The sequence below is a fragment of the Cryptotermes secundus genome, unplaced genomic scaffold (assembly GCF_002891405.2).
Source record: "Cryptotermes secundus unplaced genomic scaffold, Csec_1.0 scaffold251, whole genome shotgun sequence".
NCBI classification, from domain to species: Eukaryota; Metazoa; Arthropoda; class Insecta; order Blattodea; family Kalotermitidae; genus Cryptotermes; species Cryptotermes secundus.
Window position 1 is genome coordinate 315,931 of NW_019744108.1, and position 16,328 is coordinate 332,258.

At 39.3% G+C, this 16,328-nt stretch overlaps 1 protein-coding gene across 1 annotated transcript; it reads right to left on the bottom strand.

The window, feature by feature from the left end:
- Window positions 1–21: 21 nt before the first annotated feature.
- LOC111874421 lies at window positions 22–6,315 on the bottom strand. The gene is made up of 4 exons (XM_023869918.2): window positions 6,112–6,315; window positions 2,808–2,946; window positions 1,653–1,785; window positions 22–378 (listed from the first exon to the last, which is right to left on the bottom strand). The coding sequence occupies exons 1-4, from the start codon at window positions 6,220–6,222 to the stop codon at window positions 276–278; spliced, it is 486 nt and encodes a 161-aa protein (XP_023725686.2). The 5' UTR covers window positions 6,223–6,315; the 3' UTR covers window positions 22–275.
- Window positions 6,316–16,328: the final 10,013 nt, after the last annotated feature.

Sequence of the window (16,328 nt, forward strand, 5' to 3'; positions counted from 1 at the left end):
CATACAAAAGCATTCAGGGAGATATTTCCTCAGTCCCCGCAGCAAATGCTGGGATCCTACCTGGATTAGGCCATGACTGCTTCCTCCAGTCCTTTCCAATTCATTATTCACCAGTCATTCATGATTTGACACTATATATATAGTCTGAGATACCAACATCATCATGAAATAATCCCCGCCTCCCAAAATATGTTTCAGTCAGACCTCATAGCACGTAACTGATGGTGTTTCAATAACACCTGATGAGGTAGTTTCTCTGCTGATTTTTTGTCTTTTTAATACTGTGATAGTCTCTTTCTGCTAAGTGATGATGGAATTGGACCGATGATGGGTAAATTTTTTTCCTTTTTCACCAAATAATGAATTGTTTGTTTGGCCCTGCAAAGGAAATAAATGTTAACTCTTTCTCTGTGATCTTAATGCTCCATTTTGTGAGGCTGGGTGGTGAGCACTAATAGGTTGGCATGTTAACAGCCTAGGAATTAAGTGCTGTGTACATGTGTTATCAATGAAGTGGGGTAACTAACTCAGTAATGTGAGACTGCAGTGCTGAGCAGTAGACTTCAGTACTTAGCAGGGTTACAGATTTTTCTCTTGGCCACCAAGGCTAGTGATAGTCATGACGGCTTCAGGCACTGGAAATAGCTTCTTTAAAATTAAGTGCTCTGAAACTAACTATATGGCAACTGTTCTTTCTGGCCAAATATTCCACCCTGTTAATGTATTGTTTACACAATATATAAAAATTACTTTCTGAAATTCAGGCCTTTATAATACTCTTATGCCTAGTTTCACTGGCAAACACTGAGAAGAGAATTAGTGCGTTTATTATGAATTCATTAAAAGTAAGCTAGCACAGCTCTTAGTAAATGTCTGGAAATGTAAAAAAAGTTGTTTTCTGAAATGTGGACCTGTGTAATTCCATAGTTTCACTAACAAAGAGTTAGTGCATATATTATAAATTTAGGACAATTAAGCCAGGATACCACTTCATAAGAACTCTTTTAAATTTGTTAATAATGCTGCCAGTGTCAAGATTTTATAGCATCAGTGTTAGAATAATTACTGCATGTGGAAGTTGGTAGAATGAGAACTGAAGAGGGAAATTGAAGCACTCCCAGAAAACCTGCTCCAGTACTGCTTTGTCCACCACATGTCCCTCATGACCTGAGTTTTGATCAAGCCCTGGCTACCGCGGTGGGAAGCTGGCGAATAACCGCCTGAGCTGTGGCATGGCCCGTCTTAGCAAAGTGTCTGGATATGTAAGAAACTTGTTTTCTGAAATTCAAACCTGTATATTACACTTGTCTCGCTAACAAACACTAATAGCTAATGCATGTATTATAAATATAATACAATAGCTCAGAGGGAAGAGTATGCATATGAGTTTAATGACCAAGGTTTGATAGCTCTGGGGCCAGCCATCCTTCTGTTCAGTGGATGACAGAGGCACTGGGTAGTAGTGAAGTGGCCAGAATGTATATCAAGTCCTGTTGCCATTTAATGCAGATACCTAGGTGCATGGAATCTTATTTTTGCATTCCCTGTATGCCTTAGACACATTTGCAACGTTGCTTTTGCTTTCTTACATGGTCATGGTGTTCTTGATCTCTTCATATTTTTCGTAATGTGTGCTCTACTATTGGACTTACCGATAGCCAAGCTTATCAGCTGTGTATTCAGTGATCCTCAAAAGTCCCCTTGGATCTATGAAACCAAACTTTCCTTTGATTCTTCCAGTAGGATCTCGAACCTCCTCTCGGAAGGACTGATACCGCATTAGCCCTAGAACACAGTAGTCTTACACTGAATTCAAATACTCTTAAGTAGTTTTCTGGCTCCAAACATCACCTTAAATGGGTAATATTCCTGCTTTGTATTTGGGAGGTCACAGATTCAAAGCTCGGTCTGGAGAATGGCTGTGCTGATTGAAGTTTGTATGGTTTTTCTCAGCCCTTAGGAAAATTTGGTGATGATACCTAAAATTATCCCACAACTACCTCCTTTCACAGCTTTTCAATTTCATTATTTACTGAACACCAAATCACTCAACACTACATGAAAAGATTTTTGGACATTGAACATCGCCTTAATTTATGAGATGACCTTTTGGAACCTGGATACTGTCACAAATAAAAATTAGGACAATTGATAATGAAAATATTTAACATATTGGGAGTATATACCAATTGAAACTATGCATGGAAATACATTAGTGAATTATATAATTAATAATTTATAGTTGTCAGGATCATGGATTGAAACATTTTAAATATAGTTGGTGACTCATTCTATTCCAGAATTGTGTTTTAAATAAGGTAATGACCATAAAATCACAAAGTCCACATAGATTAACTGGGTGTTATGTAATTGTTGATTCACCGTAGACAAATTTCCTGATTTAAATATTACTTATTTATAATTACATTAGCTCATTAAATATAAATGAATTTATTTACATGTATAATTTATAATTTTAATACTTTAATTTTGGCACCGAATTTTAAATATATTGGACTATTACCATATTTCGTTTTGAGGCTTAAGGCTTTCATTGTCGCTCGTATGCCCCTCTGAATATGGCACCATTTTTAGAGGGTAAAAGTTTGACATTCAGTGCCTCTACTTCAGCCCTAAAAGTGGCAGGAAGTTCCTTCGAAGTATCCATAATTATTACCGTTTTGGCACTGTTTGATCCCCAACAGACTATAATGAATATTTATTTTTAGTGCTTTATTAAAATCATTTTATAAATTCGCTGAGATTCTCATTCTTATGATGATATGAAAATTCATACTTATTCTCACCAGTGTCATAACCAAAATGGTAGGAACCATCGATAGTATTAAGGGTCTTGAAGTGCACCTCAGCATTTGCTGGAATCGGTACTGGAGTTCGGTAGCGATGCTGAAGAGTTAGGCAGCATATGCTTGATCCTCCAAGTATCTGTAAGAATGTAACAGTGCATTAAAATGGAAGCTCTATTTCCGGATTTTCTCAAATGCTTATTGTATTTTTGAAATCGTTCGTGGTTCAAGAACCGCAGTTTGACACGTATCATGAACGTTGAACAGGACCCTTGCTCATAATGCAACATCCTGGTGAAGAAGTGGCGTGTTCCTCCTTCGAGATGGTCGCATTTTTGGAAAGTATATTTCTCAGTCCATCGGAGTGTTGCTGAAGTCGCTCAAACTGGTCTGTTGACTGAACTCCCATGAATATGCTACTGACCTATGACTTTTGATAGGTCGACAGAAAATGTACTGTAACTTCGTTACCGTTACCGAAATGGATCTCAAATATTCATTACCGGATTCACAAGAGCCCACCAATGGTCGTATACGTAGTTAGTCGAATACTATTCATTCTAAAAAAAAAAACTTCGACATCCTTTTTAATATTACCCTCTCACATACGAATCGGTCTCCCATGAGTGTGTAACGAGGGGACAGGAGCGATGGCACCAGCGCCTTCTCCCTTTTTTGTTTTCTGATATAAAGGCTTATGTGTCTTATTTGCACCATGCATGCTATGTTGACCTCCCATCCAGTTATTCTTAATTTTGTCACTGTAATAGCATTCAGTGAAGATTTCAAATTACGAATTCGTTCAGTGGTCTCCATAATCTTGTAACGTCCACTCTCTTAGGAACAAACATCTTCCTCTGCAGTTCATCCTCGACTGCCCTCAATTCGTAGAGCCGGGATAGCGTAGTCGGTATAGCGACTGGCTACGGGCTGGACGGCCGAGGGGTGGGAGTTCGAGTCCCGGTAGGGTCAAGAATTTTCTCTTCACCTCGTCCAGGCCGGCTCTGGTGCCCACCCAGCCTCCTATCCAGTGGGTACCGGGGGCCTTTCCCCGTGGGCAAAGCGGCCTGGACGTGAATCTGACCACTCACCTCCAACTAGTGCCGCGGTCAAGAAAATATGGATCTATACATCCATTTGCCTATACGCCTTCATGTCGTAGTGCTTAATTAGTTAAGTTTTTTTTCCTTGGCACTACAGCCCCAGTGGGCCATGAACTTCTCCGTTCACTTCGGTTTTTCTAGATCTTACACATTCGGTAGGACTCCTTGGGCGGGTGATCAGCTCGTCGCAAGGTCTCTACCTGTACACAAACAGAAAAACGCACCCACACAAACTAAACATCCATGCCCTGAGTGGGATTCGAACCCACGATCCCGGTTTCCAAGCGAGCGAAGACAGTACATGCCTTAGACCGCTCAGCTACCGTGACCGGCAATTAATTACTCGTAAGTACAGGGACAAATTTGTCTTTCACCCTCCATCAATGTTCCTCCGTTACGGTTAGAGGCCAAATAATCTAGCCGGTTCCTCATTAAACGAACCGCAAAATAAATAAATAGTTGACATTCATGTTCACTTATTATAGCTACAAGTCTTTCCTGCAATGCTCATCGAACTACAGTTAGCTACAGGACAGAATCATAAATACTGGTAGATCACCTTTGATTTTGTTAAGTGTGCACAACTTTCTGTGATTTTAAGTTCTCATGGTGAGCCTTCGAAGGATACTGTCTCCTAGGATTTGATGCCATGTAGTATGGTACAAGTTTACGGATGTTTCGGAAGAAGGTACTGCTTCCATCTTCAATATCGAACTTGTAAGCCGAGCAAACAAGCTAAGTATTGCTGTTTTCTATTTGCTTGTTTGCTCTTCGGCGATGAAGCTGGACACAGTATGTTCCTCCGAAACGTCGGTAAGCTTCTATGAGAATATACGAGATCTGATACCAGAATACAGTACTTCGCTGTTTCTTTGAGAGACAGAGAAATGTCGAGAACTGCATTCAGGACAGTTTGCTTTCTGGCCGGAGTTCTAGCTACTCTTACCTCCGGAATACAAGTTCGTTGCACTACCTCTAAAAGAACCTGGTCAGCTGAACTAATTTTGTTTTTGAATGTGTACGTCATTCAATATATGCATATTTCTTAAGTAACGAGATTAACTAACTAGCTAAGTAACCTCCTAGCAGCCTAGCTAATGCCACTGCATAAGGATCTAGAATATTTGATAGTTGTTTAACTGGTTTTTGAAGCTGAAAACTTCCTCAGTGTTTTAACAACACCCCGCTATTTTAAGCCAACCTGGACCAACACAGTTCAACTCCAATGTCTTATTTATCAAAATCTATCTTAATGTTATCCTCCCGTATGCACCTCGGCTCTTCATGTCGTCTTGAGGTTCTCCGAACAAATTCTGTATATATTTCTGATTTTCTTTATTCTTTCTACATGTCACAGCAATTTCATCCTTCTTGAATTATTCATTCAAACAGTGACAGGCCAACAGTAATCTTTGCATGGCTCCTCATTATGAACTTTTGTAATCTCATTTTAGTTAATGATTAATATAATAACCCTTAGAATATACTGCTTAGGGTAACTGTATGCCATAAGCCAAAATGTACAGCAAAACAAAAGAAAACTGGAAATTAGCAGGCCTTCAATAATAATATGTTAGCAACAAATTATGTATCACATTGCATTACTTACGCTGTAATAGGCCTGTGGGAATTGAATCCTGTGGAATAATTTGAATATATCATGTTTAAATCACTAATTTATTTGATAAATATTACATGTTACATGTTCTTTGCACCAAGCAAGCGCATGTTAAGCACATAGCATACTATCATCCGTCTGTCTGCCCGCTTATTTGATATCCGAAACTACTACAGGCTTTCATCAAATTTTGTATTTGGGGCTCAACGTTAAAACACGTAGAGCAAATTTAATACGGATTCATATCGACCTACTCTGACCCATATAAAGTTCAGTTCCCTGAAAAACCATCAGTGGCACAGATATGGATTCATTACGTAAAGTATATGTTTGATTAGTTATAAATAATATCTATACGTTTTATATGAATCGTTTCTTGCTATTTTAAATATTTAACGAAATACCAGGAAAAATAATATGTAAATCCATACATTAAAGTTTTTGTAGTGTTAATGGATACTGCAGCTAAAAACATATTAAGGAACGCCTGTACACCACTGAAATAGGCCTTATACCTTAAGATTCCTACTTATTTATAGAAATATTTACCACTAAGAGAGTTGTAAGTACTTTCTATACGTACAAGTATCAGTAGCCTTAATGCAGCCATTGACGTGTTCCTGTTGATGCCGAGTATTCCCAGCGAGATGTGACCAGTTGCTAAGATTACGTTACATTCTGCATAACAACGCATTACTTCGTAAACACACGCGTAGTAAATATGCCATATAGGGACATCAAGAATTCGACAGCTCTTCAGTGATGTTAGTATGCTCTTCACTTCAAAATAAGGAATGAGAGATAAAGTGAGTTTCAGTCCTTGAGGGCATTTTTCATTCCTATCCCCACTTCTTCTCCACGACCCTGGATATAATTTCCTTCCCACTCTCCCTGTTTAAATAATGCTACCCTTAATTTTAGTCTTTAGAAATACATTGATTTTAAACACGTTTTGGTGTGAACATTCTGCTGATCTAGTTATAAACGTGTCCATTTGTGCTGAAAACCCACAATTCCCTTTTGTTAACTTCTCAGATATGTGCCTCTAACTCCGAATATACAACCTCCGCTCCTTTAAGAGAATTATCACTTTAATTCTTATTTAGACAGATTAACAAAGAGAGTGATATACCCCTTGGGGCCACTTCGTATAGCTTCAAGCAGCGTTAAAACTGGAGGGATATACGACGGACAGGTTAAATACACAGACCAAACGTGTTTCTTGTTACGTGGACGACCATGAAAACCGAATAGAGCGGATGTTTTAAGTTGACATTGATGGTTCTTCAGTGTACCGCTACGATATGATTATGATTCTTGAGAACGAAATGTAAAATATTTATTTTGAATATTCCTTTGGAAGACCGGTCCCAGTACACAGACACCGAGCTTCTGCATAAGGTACACCAGCCGTCGTGATTGGCTGCTTCAAGTAATCACAAAGTACTGTTACATATTTTTTTTTTTAATTGAAGACGATTGGAAATATATAATCCGTTTTGGAGCACACTCTTAAATATTTTCCGAACGCGTCTTTTTCGTTTTTTGAAGTTCTGGAGTCCGCATTTTTCTTTACGTCCTTGTAGGTGCAAACTTATTGCTGCAAAGCTAATCACACTGCAAATATGCATAGCCCAGTCGTCTCCATATATTTCATTAAATACACATAGTATCAAAATATGATTGAAAGCAGAGTTTCATATTTTAACATGCTCTCTTAAAATTGGCACTATTATTTTTTATTGCTAGTGGGGTGGGACTAAGTCCCCTGTACTGGGACCGCTTCTGGCCTATTGTACGAGCCCCAGATGATAGGTGAGGGTGATTGTGGAGCAACTGGTGCAATGAAGATTGGCAGGGGAAACCGAAGTACTCGGAGAAAACCTGCCCCAGCGCCACTTTGTCCACCACAAATCCCACTTGACCAAACCCGGGCAGTTAGGGTGGTCCGCAATTCGAGTCTTCTCCATCTATCCCGACAGAATTTCCGTGGTATCCTGAGCATCATCTACGTGTAATATTGCCCTCGAGTGGTTAGCACATTTCCTGGTTTATGGGAGATACCTGGTTCGAATCTCGGCCGGAATATAAATTAACTTGACTGAAAATTTTCTCGACTCTCCTTAGTCCACTTAGGAAATTTGTGAAGTAATGCCTTAAAATAGTCATGACTAGCTTCTTTTAGTTCCTCACAGTTAGCACTCATGACAATCTTTCAAGTTCGTTAGTGATTCTTGGTTTATCTGATTACCCTTTTTCATCTGCACAGCTATGTAGTGTCAAATGGGAAGATGTCCCAGAATGATACTATGATAATAAGGATGGAATCGATGGTGTCATAACGTAAGATACCCTTTAAACTAGTTCTTCGTTAAACTAATGTCTTTTCACAGCCTCCTAATTAGCTCACATACAGACGTTCCGAAGCCGTTAAACATGAAAGTGGTTTAAATATCCCAAGAATCGTGTAAATCATTCGGCAAGACCGAATCACTAGACCTTACAGAGAGAGAGAGGGAACAGTGAGTGTGAAATTGAACTTCTCCATCAGATCCCCTCATTTGCTATGTTTTTATGACGTCAGTCTCCAAAATGTGAGTTGAGAATTCCCTGAGGTCTTGGCAGACAAGTTGGCAATTAAACTCGTCTAGCTGCTAACCCTCGGGTCACAGGTAAGACATCATGGCCACGTAGTAAACACGCACATTGTTTTAAAGAACTGAAATTGTTTCTGCAGGAACCATAATGTTAACTTACTGATTGACTAAATACGTGGCTAACTAACCAAACAACAATCAACCAAATTTCTGACGTGAAGCTGACACTATGTTGGAAATGAACTTCCGGGTTGCATGAAAGGCTGGAGATTGGTCGAAAAGCTGAGCAAATAACAGCTTTTCATTAAGGTCTCAGTTATAGAAGAATTGTTTAATTACTCGTACTTAGTTAATCACCTTCAAAGGAATGTCCTGTTTTTTTTTGTAGTTCGAAGACAATCCCTATGTTCACAAAATTCATCTTTGGCATCTGTTTTCTTATCAGTTGAATCCGTTCCCCTTTTACTTTCTCCGTCTTAAATCCAAATAAAATTGTCTGGCCCTAAATATTAAGTAAAACAAACTGGTTTATTTACGGAATGAAAGCGGACGTCATATTGCAAACATTTTAAAACTCTCGGAAGTACTCTTCCTTCTTGGTCAATTCACCTTTGCGCTTACGCGTTTGGAGCATCTCCGTGCCTTCGCCTTTGGGTTCAGTTGAAGATGAAATGTGCTCCGTGCAGCACACATTTACAGATCTCTGATGCACTGGGATGAGAGTCTGAAAGTGAGAGGAAGAGTCTTGAGGCAAAATGGACGTCAATGCTGCACGGTGTCCCAGTAATGCAGACGCCAAATATTTTAGAGTAATCCTCGAAAATCTGTTCGCCGAGCAAGTTTAGAATTAGCCCTGCCTCTCTGGATTATGCAGGACGTTTTGCACAAGAGATTGAAATTGCCTGCTTATCGAGCTTCGCTTGATCCAGAAGGTAATGCACAGAGACAGGGATTCACGAAAACAGTTTGCTTTAGGAATGCACATTGAAGAGGACAAGGCCTACCAGAAGAAAATTTATCGATCTGATGAAGAAATGTTTCGTTTGTGCCGGACAGAGAAAAGGCAAATTACCCTTGGTAATCTGCCCTCAACGTGAAACACAGCATTCAATTCTTGGAAGAGTGGACTATACCTCTGAAGAAACGTCGTTAAGAAACCTGAAACAAACCACACAAGAACATGAAGATGTTTTCTAATGGTTTATCCTTCGTTTCAAATAGAATAATATTGAAAAAGATAAAAATTGTATGAAGAAATTGTGACGTCTTCTTCCCCTGACATGATTCAGTGTATATATGAAGACTAGTAGGAGTTATGAATTAATATGCATAAAATTCATTGATGAATTTCTGTACAAAATTTACACTACTTCATTCAGACTATGTTACGTAAATCTGCCACTTATTACTTCCAAGTTTCGTAAGACTGCGGTCACATTTGTAATTGTTTAATAATAAAGGATGTTTTATGCAGATTTTATAGCTTTATTTGAATGTATCTCTTTTAAAATTTTCACGTGTTTTTCTACAATCATTTATCGCTGTTCTACGTGTAAGTAGCTAAGTATAAATTTCGCTCAGTACCAATAAGTTATTTTATATTATGTAGTAAAAATAACAGACTCTATAAAAGAGAGTCTTCTTGAGCAGCTGATCTTCTTAGATCAATTGTCTAAAATATTCCGCTCCTTTGATCTGACGTGAAGGTTAATTACGTTGTTTAAAGGCCAGACACTGGATCCCACTCTGAGACATGTAAATCAAGTCCATCTGTTCACAACCGAATTTCTTCTATAACCGTATTAATATTGTCCTCCCATCTACATCTAAGTTTTCCTAAGCGATCTCTTCAGGTTTTCGGACTAAAATCTTATAGTCATTCGTCATTTCTCCCGTTGGTGATCATGTCCACTTCAATCTTATCCACTTTGGTTTCATCATCCTGATAAAATTTTGTGAAAGGTGTCCACAAAAATTTACATCACCAAAATGTATATGATTTCAACTATCTATCTATCTATCTATCTATCTATCTATCTATCTATCTATCTATCTATTTATCTATCTATCTATCTTCCTATCTATCTAGCTGTCTATCTATCTATCTATCTACCTATCTATCTACCTACTTATCTATCTATCTATCTATCTATCCGTGACTGTACAGCCCTTTCTTGAACCTTGGCCAATTTTTCAGGTTCTTGATGTATTACACAGTCGGTATGACTCCTTAGACGGGGATCAGCACGTCACAAGGCCGCTGTCTGCACACAGGATAGCACAAACACAGAATAAAGTCACACAGACATCCTTGCCTCAAGTTGGATTCGAATCCATGATCACAGCCTTCGAACGAGCGAAGACAGGTCGTGCCTTAGACATCTCGGCCACTGTGATCGGCTTCGACTCTTCCCACATCAAATCCTAGGACTCGTTCACGTTTATGGTGCTCCACGGAGAAGTTCATGCAGCAGCTTTTTCTTCTTAATACTGATTAAGAAGGGAAAAGTTACGACGATCACTGGTGTCATGATCTTCACACCAAATATTACGAAATCCGCTAATTGGTTAAAAAGTTATTAGTGGTGGACACGTAATGAAACAAGACTAAAATGAATTTATGGAAAACGTTACGTTGTGTGTTTTATAGAAACTTACTTCCGCTGGAGGCAAATACTCGTGAGCGTTCCTCTCTCACGTCGAGGAAGGGCAATGGTGGCCTCAAGATAGGCACGAAGACCGCTTAGATACACGCGTCACGGTCGGAATTTCTTTAGGCTGCAGACTTCACGACAACATAATGATCTCCCCAACCCTTTGCGCTTCCATTTTACTACGTGTTACATTTCGACATGACAGGGGTGTCCACGTGACTCAATCTTCAGTGCAGAATAAATAGGAGTTGTGGCATATTGCAATGATGCAAAACAAAATCAGATATGAGTTTCCAGTGCTTGTTATTTCTAATGGAGTATAAGGTAAAAAAAAAAAAGGGAAAAATCTAAAGGAGTGTCCCAGTAAGTTTTCAAAAGTAAGTAATTATGAAACATCAGTAACTGGAATCAATGCGACATGTTTAAGCGGGTCTATTTTCTAGGGTATAACTCCGTGTAGCCCGTTGAATGTTAATGGACGTTTCGGAGCAAAATTACATCTCAATCTCCGGGGTCGAAGACATATCCCAGAAGATAGAACCCTTCATAACCATTTATGTGAGAATCTCAAATCTGACATGTTTTAAGTTTCTGGCCACAAGTTTACATTTATAAGTACAAACAATTACGGCGTCTAAAGAATCCAATACATTTCTTACCAGACTGTCCGATAACACTGCTTTATACTAGACATATATGGAATCTTCGGGGATTGGTTTTTGTTACTAGCGCGCTGTGAGATTTATTGCGTACCAAATGACCACCCACCAACAGAAACAATATGGTGGTTCGTTTTATGATAAAAACAAGACAGGGCAGTTTGACAAAACATCAGAAAGGAAATTCTCCTTTTTAAAAATCTTTTTTCTTAGAAACAAATTATTCTGAATTCAAATGCCAAAAATAAAACAAATTTCAGTTCGGAATCAACCTGAACAGTTTTTTTTTCACCAGATGCGTGCCATGATAACTAGACTTTGCAATGGTGCAGTCAGCAATCTTGTATCATAACCCAAATTCAAAATATTCTCTCACGTTTCTCTTAGATTTCTCAAACCGCTCGACATGTTTCCCTCTCAGTTTGTTATTCACAATAATAGTTTCATCTAAAAGTAAATATCGCTTGTATAAAGAGAAGTAGCACACAAATGATCCTTTTGTTCAAGGCAAAAGTAACGACAAAGAGGCCACCCGAAGTTTGTGTTTGTTTTTCCGTCTGACACCACTAACAAATGAACTATTGAATACAGGCATGTAACATTTTGTGTGGAAATATATCATAAACATATATACATGTTCTGTAGGAATATTTCTTTCATATATTAGCAGTTAGAAACATGGCGTCAGTGCGAAATCTTGAAGTCATATCTTTGACGAAGTGGGAAGCTGTTGGAATGGAACGGTTGTGCATATAAATGGATTATTGCTTTATATGTCATATATTTATTATGATATATGAGATTCTCACAGCGGTTAAGATTAGGATTACTCTCTTCTGGGATGTGACGCCGTGTAGTTCTATAGATGTGTATCAAAGCATTGGAATAGCCTCTTATAAAAAATTTGTTGTAATAAAGTTCAGACCTGTTTCCAGAAAGTGTCTAATGAGAGTTCAGTACTTTATTTTCTTGTGCCTCGTTTTAAGCCCGGGTAAATCAGTTCATATAGCGACGGGCTACGGGCTGAAAGGTCTCCGTTCGATTTCCGAAAGGGGCCCTTTTTTTTTCTCTCTTCTCCAAAGCGTTCAGACCGACACTGGGTTCCACCTAACATTCTAACCGACGGGTGCAGGGGGTAAAGCTGTCAAGGCGTGAAGCTGACCACTCACCTGCATCGAGTGCCGAGGACAAGTATGGTTGAGCTATACCTCCATTTCCAGTATGTCTTCATGGCGTAATGCTTAATTGATTAAGCGAAGGGATAGCTTTGCCTTTCCTTGCGCCTCATTAACAGACATCGGAGAGGATTAGTTTGCTTTTACCAGCGAATCCTTATTTAGGTTAAGTTAAAAAAACATTGCTTTTAAGGAAAAATATTTTTAAAAGGAGGATTTGCTTTCTAGTGTTGTATCTAAACTGCTCTCTTTTGTTTTTATCATAAAAACGAACCACCGTATTGTTACTCTTGCTAGGTGGCCATTGGGCATGCGATAAATCTCACAGCACGCTAGTAACAAAAACCAATCCTCGAACATTCCATGTGCATGTCTAGTCTAGGGCATTGTTATCGGACTTACTACAGTCTGGTAAGGAAGTTATTAGATTCCCTTCCTTTTCTTTTTCCTCTCCTCTTGCTCCCACTGTGGAGCACGGGGTTGATTTCTGAGTTTCAAGATCATTTTTACAGATGGTGGAACTCCTTAGACAGGTGATCAGCTAGTCGTAAGGTCTCTACCTAAACACAGGAAAACACAAACACAGAATAAACGCATGTAACATCAAACATCCATGCCTTATATGGGATTCGAACCCACGAACCCGGCTTCCGAGCGAGCGAAGACAGTATGTGCTTAGACCGCTGGGCTACCGTGACCGGCCAGTAGATACCTTAGACATCATAATACATTGTATTTACAAATGTAAACTTGCGGCTATGCATTTAAAACGTGTCGAATGTGAGATTCTCACATAAGTGGTTATGAAGGATTCTATCTTCTAGGACAGTGTTCCGCAACCGGTGTGCCGTCACAAGGTGAAAGGTGTGACGCAAACTTTTACCTATTGTAAGAAATTAATTGTCGCATTTTATTCGTTTTATTTTATCCCAGTTACCGTGTTTCATATGCTTGTATTTTATTCTCAGCCACTGCAATGATTAAATAAGATGATTATTGTTTATTCTTTATTACATGCTGTGAGTTTTTATGTACAGTAATGTTGTATTCTAAGTAATTAAACGAGAATTATTTACTCACAGCTGTTGTTATATCGTAGTTTTCATTATTGATTTATTTTTATTTTTCTCGCATCTACGCAGCTTCTCTGATATGCTTGCCGCATGTTCTGTGTACGTGCTTTTCCCTAAAACTGCAGGGATTACCATGGGTTTTCCTGTCTTTTATAACTCTGCTTTGGTATTTGTCCCTGTTTGTTAGAAGTTAGAGCTTCTTCAACTTTATGACTTTCTTCCTGTAACGATGCACCCACCGATTGTTGGACTCCATTTAAAATTATAAATATTTAAAAAATAAGTCGGTATAGTGTCACTTCTTCCGTTTGAAGAGTAGAGACCCCGCGTTTTACAATTGTTTCAGTTCTATCACAGCTGTGCTCTGAAGTAGTTCGCAAATTCTGGTTGCTAGTTAGAGAATTACAGATGGGTCGTTTGAGATGTCCCCGACTGTATGGCCACTTGCTGACGGCAATAAAGTGGTGATGGACACAATTAAAGAACATTTAGAAATGCTGCAGCAGAAATTCAATAAGTATTTTGGAGAGAGTGTACAAGATTTCGACTGGGTTCGTGATCCATTTGTTGTGAATTCAGAACATCTTCCGATTAATATACAAGAGGAACTCGCAGATTTAAAAGCAGACAGAACATTGAAACTAAAACTTCTCGAAGTGCCTTTGGATACGTTTTGGTTGGCAATAAGGAGTGGATACCCGGCTATCTCCGAGATGGCAGTTAATGTGTTATTGCCATTTTCAACTACATATTTGTGTGAACTGGGCTTCTCGACGTTAACTGAAATTAAGACATCAAAGATGGAGCGGCTCAAATCCATCGATGAAGAAATGAGACTTGCGTTGTCAACGATTCCACCACGGATCAGTCGCCTGTGTGCAGCTACGCAGGCGCAAGTATCACATTGAAGGTATGAGTAGAATTACTGTATTTACTTTAATAGCAATAGAAGTGTATTCTCTACACTCTACAGTGAATTGAAGTTCATTAATTGCTAATAAATGCACGAGTCGATATCTGTTTAATGATAATAAAATAACAATATAATAATATTATAGTAATAAGTTGATCACGTTACGTATTTACATTAATTGTCTGGCATCATGCGTTTTTGAGGAGAATAACATTTTGGTGTGCCGTGTTGAGTCATGGATACTTCATGGTGTGCCGTGAGTACGAAAAGGTTGCGGAACACTGTTCTAGGATGTGTCTTCGATCCTGGAGATGCAGGCAAAATTTTCTTCTGAAAAGTCCGTTGATTTTGAACGGAGTACACGACGTTATACCCCAGAAAATAGAACATCTTAAAATATGTCACATTGATTACAGTTACTGATGTATCACAATCATTGACTTAAGAACTTTGGAGGCTTCGTAACACGGAGTGCTTAAGGGGATACACGGAAACCTAACAGAGTGTCCGCTCAGCTTTTGTGATCTTGGAAATTACGAACAGTGGGACTGCAAATTCGACACCCACTCTATGAATTGATATATGTTCACATTTTTTGTATAGTTTTATAATGGTTAGGTTGTTCTTGAGAATCGGGATTGTTCAGTCCAATCGACGACGTAGTATTGGCCGGAAAGCCGAGGAATTAGAGTTAGGTTTCTGGTATGGGCCACCAGAAATTATTTTTGCTCTCCGCAGAGCCACGACACTCTGGAGTCCCCAGACTCCTACCCAGTGGGTACTGGGGGCTCCTTCCTCTCGTGTAAGCTAGCCTATTGACTACTCACCTAGTGCTTAGGTTAAAAATACCGGAAATTATTGCTCCATTCCCCACACGTCTTCATGACCTGGTATCTAATTAATTAAGCACAGGGTCACCTTCACTTTTACCTTTTAGACCCAGACTCTGCAATAGATCCATGTCTCACCCATGAAGCCCAAACAAACCTATAGGAGGTTCATGATTATACAATTCACTATTCGAATATCGTTCAGTTAAGGGTTATTTTGACTAACCACATATGTGGTTTTCCTCAGTATGTCTATACAGATGCAAGAGTTGTACCCCGTAAAAGGTAAAGTTGTCAGTAAATTGCAATAGTGGGCAGCGTTTACTGTCCGTCGTTGAGGTACAGTATGGTGCAGTATCACTCCATCAATGTCATATGCCACAATGAACATCGCCTTCACACTACTTTGTGTAGGGCGCACTTTCTTTGGATGAGGAGAGCCAGGATGCTTCCATTCATTTCATTGTCGCTTCAAGTGCGGTTCGTATGAGCGAGCCCAAGTTTCGTCCAGAGTGACGAATCTTCCAAGGTAGTCGTAACCTTCCCTCTGGTACCGGTCAAACAAGTCCTGTGCAATTGCATAACGTTGCCATTTTTGCACCTCGGACATTGTATGGGATACCCAACGCGCTGCAATTTGCAGTATCCAAGAATATCGTGCAGAATGTGGAGCACGGTTTTGTGACATACGCCTACCTCAGCAGCTAACTCCCGCGCAGCCCATCGACGATCGACATCCAGCAAAGAAGCAAGAAGCTGAATTGTGTGGCTGTCAACATGGGATCGTCCTGAACGACTGCTGTCCTGAATGGCATTCCTCTCTTCACGGAACAATTTCACCCATCTTGCCACTGTGCGATATGGCAAAGCAGCATCACCACATGCTTCTCGCAGTCCCT